Source organism: Protopterus annectens, chromosome 7.part0 (genome assembly GCF_019279795.1).
Source record: "Protopterus annectens isolate FY-2018-M chromosome 7.part0, PAN1.0, whole genome shotgun sequence".
Taxonomy (NCBI): domain Eukaryota; kingdom Metazoa; phylum Chordata; order Ceratodontiformes; family Protopteridae; genus Protopterus; species Protopterus annectens.
In genome coordinates this window covers 413871970-413885073 of record NC_056739.1, presented here as the reverse complement: position 1 = coordinate 413885073, position 13104 = coordinate 413871970, and the positions used below count along the sequence as shown (strand labels likewise).

At 42.0% G+C, this 13104-nt stretch overlaps 1 protein-coding gene across 1 annotated transcript in view; it reads right to left on the bottom strand.

Annotated features, from left to right (window-relative positions):
- LOC122805967 (baculoviral IAP repeat-containing protein 1-like) overlaps window positions 1–13104 on the bottom strand; it is a 319950-nt gene that overhangs the window by 86953 nt on the left and 219893 nt on the right. Inside the window, exon 5 of the mRNA XM_044076207.1 lies at window positions 9314–9413. Within this exon, the coding sequence (XP_043932142.1) occupies window positions 9314–9413 (100 nt within the window). The remainder of the gene's footprint in view (window positions 1–9313; window positions 9414–13104) is intronic.

Below are 13104 nucleotides of genomic sequence, written 5' to 3'. Positions count from 1 at the left end.
CAGCAAATGGCCCACTCATATAACCCAAAAAGTTTTGGAATACCATTGATTCTCTTACATGTTCTGCCAGTGCATCAACCCCAAACTCTTTTCCAACTGACATCCTTTTAGAAATGCCATAGTAATTCTGTAACAATTTTCAAAAATCAAAGACTGGCCTCTGACTCTGTACTATCACATCCTTATTTTCAACCAGCTTAACAACTAAATTCTGTGCGCTGACTCTGACTGCTACAAGCTATAAACCATTGAAGTCTCAAGAAATTCCTCTAATGCCTTAAAATACCCTGCCAAACTACTTTCTCATACTTGATGTTGAAGCTATATCACATTTTTGTCAATAACAATAAACAGACCTCTCAAAGAATGGAGTATCCCCCATGCTTGTAAATCCACCGTATTAATACAACCTCACAAAGGTAGCTCTTCTACTTAACTAGGGGAATATATGTCACTCACCGTCCTCCCCTCCCCTCTCTAAGTTACCCAAAATAAGTGTCCACCACCATTTAATGAACCTTACAAACTACTTGCACAACACAAATTCAGACTTAGCTATGGCACTAAAACTGTTCTTCCTACCCTGTTTGGTCATCTCAGATAACTCAATGATAATCCAATGACAAATACTATATCAGTACAATTGTCAGGTCTGTATCAGAACATCGAAGTTTTAAAACTTCGAATGTTCTAATATCGACCCGTTTTAATCGAACGCTAAAAATAGTGAAGCTGAAGAACACCGAATTCTTTCCTAGGGAAAGAATTCGGTTGGCTGGTTCTGTGGCTTCGCTATTTTCAGCTATGTGGTGGAGCTTTACGGGTCGGGTTCAGGTAAGTGTGCGATTGTGTGGTTGTTAGGATTAGGGCATGGGTTAGGTGAGTTATGGTTAGGGCACGGGTTAGGTGAGTTAAGGTTAGGACACACGAACAAAAGGAGGATATGTAAGCTTCACACACAAGGTACCTGTGATGCCCATGCACTGGCCCAGTAATAAAGGAGTCTCAATCCTCACCACTAGCACCAGTAAGGGGCATCCACATTGCAAAGGATAACAAGTACACATACCATAAAGTAAAATTTCCCTTAACAGCACAAAGAGATCACAGTCAGTCTGGGGCTGGTTTCTCCCTTTCTCTCCAGATCCCCAATACGACTCCCCACTGGCACAGCTATAGAGTGGAGTCCTTCGCCAGGGTCCCAAGCCAAGTTCTCCTAGCACTCTCTCTGTCCAACCAGTACTTTGTGTCCCTACCCAAGTAACTGACACACACACACTTTGAGATATGAGTTATATACAAACACACAGACACTCCTGGGGAAGGCTGACATAGGTTCTCCAGCTATGCCCCCTTCTCTCCAGACTATAAGGTAGAAATCACTGCCACCAGGACCCCTACTTATCAGCTACTCTAAGGCCCATCCCAAAGAGTAACCAATTTAACTGTGTAATATTACTGTTTTCCAAATAGTAAGTGTGACCAGAACTTTTAAGGCAACTCACTCTAGAGCTTAAATTTTCTCTACACAAAACAGCCACAGTTGAAAGGTTTAAAAATATTTAATAATAAATAATAAAAACACAAGACAAATTTCCTCAATTCAACACAGTGCTAGTCAAGAGTTCAGATACAGGAACTTTAAAACAATACTGCAGGATAACCTGACATAAATATAGAAAACAGCTAGACTAAATCTGACTAAAGTCCTATCTAACTCTAAGAGCAATACTGTTCTACTTACATGGCAAAGTACTGGTGAGAAGATGTTTGCAGGTTCAGACAAAATCCAAAATATGCTATTCTTTCTCTCTGAGAAAGTCTTAAATTGATAACACAGTACTGCTTCACATTACATCATTCTTGACACTTCTCTGCTTTCCCAGGCTAACAAAAACTCTAACTTTTAACAATACTTTGATCTTGCACCTGGCCCAGAAGCTACAGCAATAAAAGACATTATACATGTAAAATCTAGCAATTAACTCTGGTCTCAAAACAATAGAAAGAATTTGTTGGTCTAGACATCCCATCTCTGAGTTTGAGATCAAACAGTCATACAATGCTTGACTTATCAGCTTTCTTCCAGCACAGTGCACTGTGGTTACATTTTTGAAGCTAAGTACAACATATAGTTTCTTTACATTTGTGAAACAGCCTGTGGATTACCTTAATATTTACAAATGGCAGAGAATTATTTACAAAATTCTGTCTAGGCTGGCAGCCTTCACATACCACCACCCCAGAAAACTCAAGCTAGTTTTTTAAGTGACCCCTGACAAACATTGCTTGAAAGGGTTAGGTCTATTTGAGTATACCTTACCCCATTCCCTGTCTTGAGACCACATATGCATTGGCGTTGCTAACCCCACTGCGGTACTGCACTGACATATCATATGCTTGCAACCATCTTAGCAACTTGACATTTTGCTGGCTGGCTCAGTGTAGCCATGTTAGGGGAATGTGATCTGTAACTATAGTGAATATTCTTCCATACAAATAAGGCTGAAGTTTCTGCAGTACCCGCACTATGGCTAGACATTCCTTTTCTACAGCTGCATAGCATTCCTCCCTGGGTTGGAGCCTATGACTGAGATAAACCACGGGGTGCTATTCTCCCTCTGAAGAAATCTGGCTAAGTACAGCCTCCACCCCATGATTCACAGCATCCACCTGCACAACAAATTCTTTGCTGTAATCTGGACTGGTTAACACAGGGGGTCCTCCCAAAGCTTATTTAAGCTTCTGGAATGCCTGTTCACATGCTGTGGTCCACACTACCTTATCCAGCCTGTTCTTCCTTGTCAGGTCTGTGAAGGGAGCAGCTATAGTACTATAACTGGGGATGAACTTTATGTAGTACCCTGCTGTCCCTAAGAATGCCTTCACCAGCTTTTTGGTAACAGGTGCAGGTCATGCCTGAATGTCTTCCACTTTGGCAAGTTCTGGCCTGATCTTACTACTCCCCACTCTATGTCCCAGGTAGGAGACCTCTGCCATACCCACCTGAGATTTGCTCAGCTTAATGGTCAACCCTACCCTCTGTAGTCTGCCCAGCAGCTCCCCAATGTATTGAAGGTGCTTTTGCCAGGAATCTCTGTAGATGGCAATATCATCTAGATAAGCAAGGGAAAACCCTCCTGCTCCTGCTAGTATATGATCTACCAGCCTCTGGAAAGTCGCTGGGGCATTTTTCATCCCAAAGGGCATCTTAGTGAACTCATACAAGCCATAGGGATTCACAAAGGCTGACATTTCTGTAGCACTTGGAGTCAAGGTCACATGCCAGTAACCCTTGGTAAGATCAATGGTGGTAAGATACTAAACCCCATCCTGCTGCTCTAGGGCCTCATCTGTCCTAGGCTTGGGGTAAGCATCTGACTCAGAACCTGGTGCTACCATCCTTCTTTGGCACCAGCACCACTGGGGATGTCCAAGGACTGTTGGACTCTTGAATTACCCCTAGTTCCAACATCTCCTGTATCTCCTCCCTTAGAACCTGTTTGACTCTCTCAGGCACCCTATAAGGGGCCTGCCTAATAGGCATTTGGGGTCCTGTATCCTCTTGGTGCTGCACCAGGTGGGTGCACCCTGGTTTCCCAGTGAACATATCCCCAAACTCCTGTAACACTGCTCAGATTTCCTGAAACTGGGTAGGCGATAGCTGCTGGGACATTGCTACCCCTTCCACTGAGGAGTCAGTCTGAGCATCACTGAGGAGATCAGTTGCCAGATCTACCTGAGTCTCCTCCTGCAATCCACTGCAAATACTCAGCACAGGGGCCTCCCTATCATGATAAGGTTTCATCATGTTAACATGATACAATTTGTGCTCCTGCCTCCTGCCTAGCAGTTGTACCATGTAGTTAACATCCCTTACCTTTCTTACCACCTTGTAATGTCCCTCCCAAGCTGCTTGCAGCTTGTTGTGTCTGACAGGAATGAGAACCATTACTTGCTGCCCTACAGCATACTCTCTAGCTTGAACATTCCTGTCATACCAGACCCTTTTCTGCTGATGGGCTTCTGCCATGTTCTCCTGGGCCAAGCACATGAGCTCCCTGAGCTTTGTCCTGAGGTTTAGGACATATGTCACAACAGACTCCTTGTGGGATTCACACTCACCCTCCCATTCATCACAAATTCAATCTAGAGGTCCCCTTACTCTATGCCCATACAGCAACTCAAAGGGTGAAAAACCTGTGGATTCCTGTGGAACCTCTCTGTAAGCAAACAACAGATGGGGGCAAATATTTGTCCCACTCCCTCTAAAACTGGTCTGCAAATGCCCATACCATGGACTTGATGGTAGAGTTTAACCTCTCAACAAGACCATTAGTCTGGGGATGGTAGGGGGTGGTCTTCAGGTGTTCATCCCAAAGTACTTCCACAGACAAGCCAGCAGGTCTGACATGAAATTGGCACCACTGTCAGTCAGTATTTGTTTTGGGAAACCTACCCTGCTGAAAACCTGTAACAAAGCATTTGCCACCTTTACGCCTCAATGGAGGACAAAGCCACTCCCTCAGGGCATCTTGTAGCATAATCTACTACCACTAGGATATACTTTTTCCCTGTGGAACTTGGGGTACTCAGAGGCCACACAGTATCCATAGCTACCCTCTGAAATGGCTCCTCAATCACAGGCAAAGGCATCAAAGGAGCTCTCACCTTGTCTCCTGCCTTGCCTACATTTTGGCACTGCTGTTACATCTCTGGAAATTCCAGGCCAATAGAATTTCTGCATAATACATCTCTTTGTATGTTTTATGTCCGTATGACCTGCAAAGAGAATATCGTGGGCTATGGCTAGAAGCACCAGATAGGAGGCTCTAGGCACTACCAGCTGCTGTATTCTTTCACCTTCTAGCCCTCCCTCAGGGGTCCACTATCTATACAGTAACCCTCTGTTCCAGTATACAGATTCCCCTTTCCCTTGAGAATCAGGTGCCTTACTAGCTACCTGCCTCAGGCCTTGCAATATAGGGTCTGAGAGCTGAGCCTGTCTCAACTCTCTCTTTGTAACCCTTCCCAGCTCCCCTTCCACAGGAAGTCTGTGATCCTCTAACAGCAGTGCCTCACTGTCAGCCTGGATACTGCTACTCACCTCTGCCCTTGCAGTCAATCTGTCCAAGGGAACATCAGTACCAGCAAGCAGCTGTGACTCACCTTCAGTCGCACTGCTACAGCATAGCTCCCTCCCTGAATTAACCACTTCACCAGTCCTGGCTGCAAGTGTGCAGTCTGTCTGGGTCTCCCCCAGGCTACCAGACCCGCATGCTTGTCTCCAAGCCTGACTGCATGTAACTGCATGAATTACATGGTACTGCATTATCAAAATCATTCCCTATCAGGACATCTGCAGGAATATCCTCAAACACACCTACTTGCTGGCTTCCTTTTCCACCCTCCCTGTCAAGGTGAACCCTAGTCAAAGGTATTTGGAATGGGGTCCCTCCTAAAGCTCTGACTGGAGTAGACTGCCCAAGCAAGTAGTGCTCTTCTGTAACCATTGCAGGGTTCACAATGGTTATGTCAGAGACTGTGTCTCTCTTAGCAATGGCCTCTTTGCCATTCACTACAATAGGATATAACGTCTTGTGGCAGTTTGGTACCCTTTTCGTCTCAAGACAAGCTACTGTTGGCATTTTGTCTTTCCCACTTACTGGTTCCCTCACCTTTTGTTCCCCACCTTGCCTCCATGGACATCTGTATGCCACATGGCCCCACTGGTTGCATTCAAAACATTTAACTCTAGGTCCTGGACGTGTACCTGGACTAGTGGCTTCCCCTGCTACTGGCAGATTCTGTTGGGGTGGTCTGAGCTGCTCACCATGGGTTCCTTTAGACCCATGAGCAGTACTGGATGTCCCTTTCCTGTGCAGTGATGCCCTGCTTGATAGGTACAGGTGTCCCTTCTTCCCCAACTCATTTGAAGTAGCACATTGTTTATCAGCTAACCAGATCATCATGTCCTCAGGCAAAGAGCTAAAGGCTTGTTCCCTCACCAAAAGGTCTGCCAGCCCTTCAAAAGTGGTGACCTGACATCCACTCACCCACCTAAGAAAATAAGTGCTCAGTTCAGCAGTATATTCACACACACATTCATCTGCCTTGCGTCTATACTCACAAAACATTTTCCTACAAGTTTCAGGTGTTAGCTTAAAAAAATCTAACAAGCAATTCTTAACAGTAGTATAATCAAACATTCATGATCAGATAACTTAGACAATGCAGTTACAGCTTTAGCATGGAGTAAGGGAGTCAGGAACTATACCTAGAGCCTTTGGTCAACGTCATAGTGTTTACACACCCTCTCAAACATATGAATGAAACTATCAAAATTATCCTCCTCTGTAAACTGTGGAAGATATTTACTGACCTTTTGTGCTTCTGGGGTCCGGTCATTCCCTTCCCCATTACCTCCATGACTCTGGCGAAGAGTCAGCATCTCCTTTTCATGATGCCTCTGCCTGTCCTTATCCACAGCTTCCATTTCCAAATGCCTGGCCTCCAACTCAAGTTTCTTTAGCTCCAGATGGATTTTTAAGTCTGCTGCAGAAGCTTGAGCTGTCCATCCTCTGAGAGTTGTACATCTCCATGGCCAGTCTGATCGCCCTACTGATTGCTGTTTTCTGATGCAGCTGTGACCAAAGCTGCAATCATGTCTGCCTTAGTCAGGTTTCCATGTACCAGTCCCTTACCCTGGCACATCTCAGCCAACTTGCTCCTTGTCAGCTTGCCATACTCCTCTGCTAACATGCTTGCCTACTCTCCTTGACTAACTAAGCTAAGAAATAAAACAATTGTGATCTGAACTTTGAATATTCACTGAGTGGCGGATTTAGAGTACAAAAACACCTTCAGTGATCACTGTACACAGACTACAGGAATTCACTATCCACACCACTATAAGCCAATTAGTATGTGATGTGGCTACCTCACCACTAACAAACAATTAATAAATGATGTGGATATCCCACCACTGCCACCAATTAATATGTGACACCTGTGCACTGGCCCAGTAATCAAGGAGCCTCAATCATCACCACTAGCACCAGTGAGGGGGCGTACACATTGGGAAGGATAACAAGTACACACACAGTAAATTAGAATTTCCCTTAAGAGCACACAGAGATCACAGTCAGGCTGGGGCTGGTTTCTCCCTTTCTCTCCAGATGCCCAATAAGACTCCCCACTAGCACAGCTATAGAGTGGGGTCAATAGCCAGGGTCGCAAGCCAAGTCCTCCTAGCACTCTCTCTGTTCATCCAGTGCTTTGCGTCCCTGCCCAAGTAGCTGACACACACACACTTTGAAATATGAGTTATATACAATGACATAGACACTCCTGGGGAAGGCTGTCACATGTTCTCCAGCTATGCCCCCTTCTCTCCAGACTATAATCATTGCCACCAAGATCCCTACTTATCAGCTACTCTAAGGCCCTTTCAAAGGGTGACCAAGTTTGCTGTGTAATATTACTGTTATCCAATTAGTAAGTGTGACCAGAACTTATTAATAAGGCCCTTACCAAAACGTGACCAATTTCCCTGTGCAATATTACTGTTATCCAATTAGTAAGTGTGACCAGAACTTTTAAGGCTATTGGGGTGGCTTAGTATAGTATCACTATATACATGCAATGTACTCTAGAGCCTAAATTATCTCTACACAAAACAGCCACAGTTGAAAGGTTTAAAAATATTTAATAATAAACAACAAAAACACAAGACAAATCTTCTCAATTCAACACAGTGCTAGTCAAGAGTTCAGAAATCACAGGAAAATGCTTAAAATAATACTGTAGAATAGTCTAACATAAATATAGAAAACAGCTAGTCTAATCGTACTATTTTCTATCTATTTCTAACAGAAATACTAAAGTCTATGATCCTACTCACATACAGAGCAAAGTAAGTGCTGGTGAACTGTTGTCAGCTTCAGACAAAATCCAAAATGCTCCAATTCTCTCTCTCTGCGAAAGTCTTAAATTGATAACACTCTACTGCTTCACATTACATAATTCTTGACACTTCTCTGCTTTCCCAGGCTAACAGAAACTCAAAATTTTAACAGTTCTTTGATCTTGCACCTGGCCCAAAAGCTACAGCAATAAAAGACATTATACATGTAAACTCTAGCAGTTAACTCTGGTCTCAAAACAATAGAAATAATTTGCTGGTCTAGACATCCCATATCCAAGTTTGAGATCAAACAGTCATACAATGCTTGACTTATCAACTTTCTTCCAGCAGAGTGCACTGTGGTTACATTTTTGAAGCCCAGTACAACATATAGTGCCTTTACATTTGTAAAACAGCCTGTGGATTACCTTAATGTTTACAAATGGCATAGAATTCTTTACAAAATTCTATCTAGCTAGGCTGGCAGCCTTCACAGTACTCACCTGAAAATCAAATTGGAATATCAACACTGTCAGGCAGCTACGCTAACCATTGCACTGCCTTGCCACTCTTTATTTGGACTCTTCCTTATTTTTTCTAAACTGAACAAAAGAACCACGCATACCTCTCAAATGTCCATACTTTCAAAGAATGTCAAGATTTTTGCCTGACATTTTTAGTCTGTTGCTCATAAATTTTGTGTTTTTTCTAGCAAATCACTGAGGACTGAAGTCACTAAATAATGATGCACATTTGAGTTTCAGATTTGATACCCATCAGAAAATTCATAAATTTTGTGGTTTTCTAGCAAATCACTGTGGACTAAATTCACTAAATAGTGATGCACATTTGAGTTTCAGACTTCATATCCTTCAGAAAATGTATGTTAATACAAATCGTGTTACACCAGTAACTTACTAAGTTTATAAGAACAATATTTAGAATCTGTCTTTATTTTGGGCCTTTGTCCCACCCATTAGTTTAGGTTTTGTCCAGATTCCTTGTCCTAAAAGGCTGAGAAGTATAGTGCTGTAAAGTAACAATACTAACTGCTGCCCAACTCCATAACCCTTTACTTTAAACATTGCTCTTCATTATTTCCCTCATAGAACCTTCTAGAATGTGATACACTTCCACATAATGCCAGGCAATGATTCCTGGCTGAGTATCACAAGGTTGAGGTAAATGACACTTCCTTGTCAAATGAACAGTATATATATCATTCCGCAGTACTCTGCATTCAGTACGAAGACTGAGAGAGTGGACTTTTATCTCTAGAAGAAACAGACACTGTCAGAATGACCATTAGAGATACAAGAAATTATCCATAAAGTAAAATGAATAACTACGTCTGTACATAATACTTAATGCAGCAAATGCTTAGTATGGACTATACAGAATACTTACTGAGGAAGATGCTTGGCATGTTCTATCCATGGGTCATCTTCAACTTCCCACTTGTACACTTGCCCTCCACAGGTAAAGCACTGAACACTGTCCTGAAAACCTGTGATAGAAAGAGTGAAAGATTAGTATGGGATAGTATACCTACTTTATGACTGGACAGTTTAAGAAAAGACTGCTAGTTGAAGAATTGGGTGAATTTAAATAAATTGGGAAGGGAAAGTGGGTGGGAAAGAGCAAAGAAAATTGAAGACACTAATTCATTTTGCTTACATATTGCACTTTAATATCCGGATGACTTTATTGTGGAAAGATACCTTTTCAGAGAAGATACAAAGTGTAATCCATTACAAAGTTCCTGCATGAAAAACTTATGGTGCTTAGCGACTCGAGTGCTGGAAGAGTTGGGGAGGACTGGAATGAACACCAACGTCTTGCTCATTCACTGGGAGAGTTGGATCTGGCTCACCATGTGAAAGATACTTAGAGGTTTTACTTATAGCACAGGTCTGACAAGTATGCACACTGCAAGTGCACTGGCTATGCAGATTGTTTGAAGGGGCATTTTCTGCAGCCAGGTAGTACATAAGAGGAACTCACAGAGTTGACAGGAGAGTGAATGCTGCATGGTCAGACATGGAATCTGGCCCTTTGCTTACCACCCAACTCCCATCATTATGGGGAATAAATGGGATATTAAAGCACCCTGTGTAGGAATTAAAGGCTTGTAGGACTCTAAAGCCTTTCTCTTGAGTGAAATGAATGGGCTAACTGGGTAACTGGGTAACAATAGCAGAGCCAAAGAACAGGACAAGTGCAGGAGCAAAACAGCACTTCTCTTACCAACTGATGGGATAACAGGGGCGAATGAAGCATGTGCATCACAAACCTAAAATATATTTCTCCAAATAAATGCATAACAAAACATGCTGTTTTGTAAGGACAATAACATATGTTAGTCTAAACAATTGACAGATTTTACCGCATACCCAGGTTTATAAGGCACTTGCCCATTTCACTCATGTCTCACAAGATCCTGTGTGTGTAGTAATATTTGTTTGGTAAATGTCCCAGCTTGATTGTTTACACATGCACTACATCTAACATATATATATATATATATATATATATATATATATATATATATATATATATACACACACATATATATATATTTTATATATATATATATATATATATATATATATATTTATATATAGATATATACACACACACACACATATATACATGTATAACTATGAATAGATACATATATACGGGTTCCTATTTGAATGAATCCCAAATGGTTGAACACAGTTGACTGAAAACTCATTTGACTGAATCACAATTGACAGAAAAGTGTAAGAGGTATATAGACAGTATGCAATTATATTTTTCATTATGGGACTTATAAGGGAAGTATAGAAGAGTATGTGTGGATTGGCATTGGCCACAGTCATGTTGACCACCAGATATGTAAATGTTTGTTCACTACAACTGATTCACTGTGTGTGTTTTTGTTTTTATCTTCTCCATGATTGTACAACCATGACATTACTATATTTAAGTAAGGGGGCTGTATGTGTCGTATGGAATTTTTTTCTATCAATTGTGACTCAATGAAATGAGTTTTCAGTCATCTGTAACTATTGTTTTGGGTTTTAGTCAAATGAGGTTTTGATCAAAGCAGGGGTGGCTCGTGCTATCGGACTGCAGGACTGCAGCCCTCCCACCTAGAAACAAATGAAATAATAACTGTGAAACATAAAATGAAAAAAAAAATGTATTTTTTTTACGAGTACCGGAGTTTTCCGCACATGCGCAGACACACTCAGACTGCCCCGCAGATGCCCAGGAATCTGTGCAAACTCTGACTGCCTGAGTCAGCAGTCCAGATACAGTGAAGGTATTTTCTTCCCTGCAGATGCCCAGGAATCTGTGCAGTAGACAACCGCACAGAACAAAGGAGCTTCAGACTGCTTGATCCGCAGGCAGGACCAATCAGGACAGAGGTGAGGTTAAGCTCTCGCAGGACCAATCAGGAGAGAGGTAAGTTAGCTCTTGCAGGGAAGTGTTGAAGTCGAGCGCGGGTTTTGAGGTTTGCTGCTTCCGGACAATGGAGTTGGACCTTGTATGTGGATTTTTGCTGTTTCAATCAGTAGAGAGGTACATTTTAAGCTCTTGCTGCTTCAATCAGGTGGTTTTGTGTGTGTGTGTGTGTGTGTGTGTGTGTGTGTGTGTGTGTGTGTGTGTGTGTAATGCCCCTGTTAGCACATAGTGGTGGGTAGAGATACTCTGGCTTGAACCCTGTAACTTGGATGCAGGTGGCAAGGACCTGAATTCCCTACCCACCACTATTTGTAAAAAATTGCAGATTTTTGCCTCATATTTGTTCTATTCCTTATAAAATCTGTGGTTTCTGTATCTTCATTTTTCCTTGCAAAGGTTTGTAGTGCAGTGGTGCATTGGTAGCATTGTTGCCTGACAGCTTCTGGTTTGATTCTTGGCTGGGGTGCCTTCTGTGTGGAGTCTGCATTTCCTCCCATCCCTTACAAAGATGTGACTGGAGCGTTTCTCCCTGCTCTTCTGAAAATCGGCTTTGTTTTGTTCCAAGTCACTAGACTAGTTTTCTGGTTAACAAATGTTTAAAAATAACAGGCATTTGAATTTTAGACTTCATATTCTTCAGAAAGTACATGGTAAAACAAACCCTTTTATTTTAGCAATTGTCTAAGTTTATAACATGGATATTTGAAATTTGCCCATATTTTTGGGACTGTATTCCCCCATTATTGGCCTCGTCCAGGTATTCTGTGCTAAGGTTGAGATCTATGGTGAGAACTGAATTCACTGAATGTTTGGGGGCTGTACTCCCCCCATTATTGGCTTTGTCCACATGTTTTTTGCTAAGAGGTTGAGAGCTATGGTGAGAATTGAATTCACTGAATATGTTTGGCAGCTGTATTCCCACATTATTGGCTTTTTTCAGGTGTTTTTTGTTAAGAGGATGACAGCTATGGTGAGAACTGAATTCACTAAATGGTAGCCATTTAAGTTTGTCTTCCTCTGTTTCAGCTGATCTGGCATAGTGGTATGTTTCTCTGACTGTTTTGCACAGGGTCCCCTGGGTTCAAGACGTGGCAGTGAAATGTATGGTGGTAACACAGCATTTTATTCTAGCAACTTTCCAACATTATACAAGCAATGTTTAAAATGTGTCCCTGGTTTTTTGGCCTTTTGTCCACCCCCCGATACATTTCGGCTTTTTCCAGATTTCTTGTGCTGCAAAGTTCAGAGATACAGCTGAGTGTCGAGTAGATTTTGCAAGGAGCTGAGAGCTGCAGGGGAACGAAAGTCTAGTGCTGCTTATGCTAAGTATGCTTGCATTGTTAATAGCACAACAGGTAGTGTACTTGCTTTCAATGCAGAAGGCTGTGGGTTCTACTCCCACAGTAGGTAGATGCATTGCTGATACTGTACTGTGTTGTAAAGGGGGTGGATGCTGCTGTCCTTTTTGGCAAATATACCTAGTAACTATGAACCTGTTATCAGTTTGCCATCCATTCCCTATTGCGGTATTACTAGCTTATCATTTTTTTAATGCATGCAACATAGACAATTTATTCTTCAAGGGTAACAGGAACTTTATTTGTAGATGAAACAATGACATATAAAATTGTTTGCTAGCAGCAGCCTCATTATTAGTTACAGACTTCTTTAATGTGGATTTTACTACTTCAGAGATTGTGCGTATTTACTGATACTGGTGGACTGTAGAAGGTTGAGTAGACTTT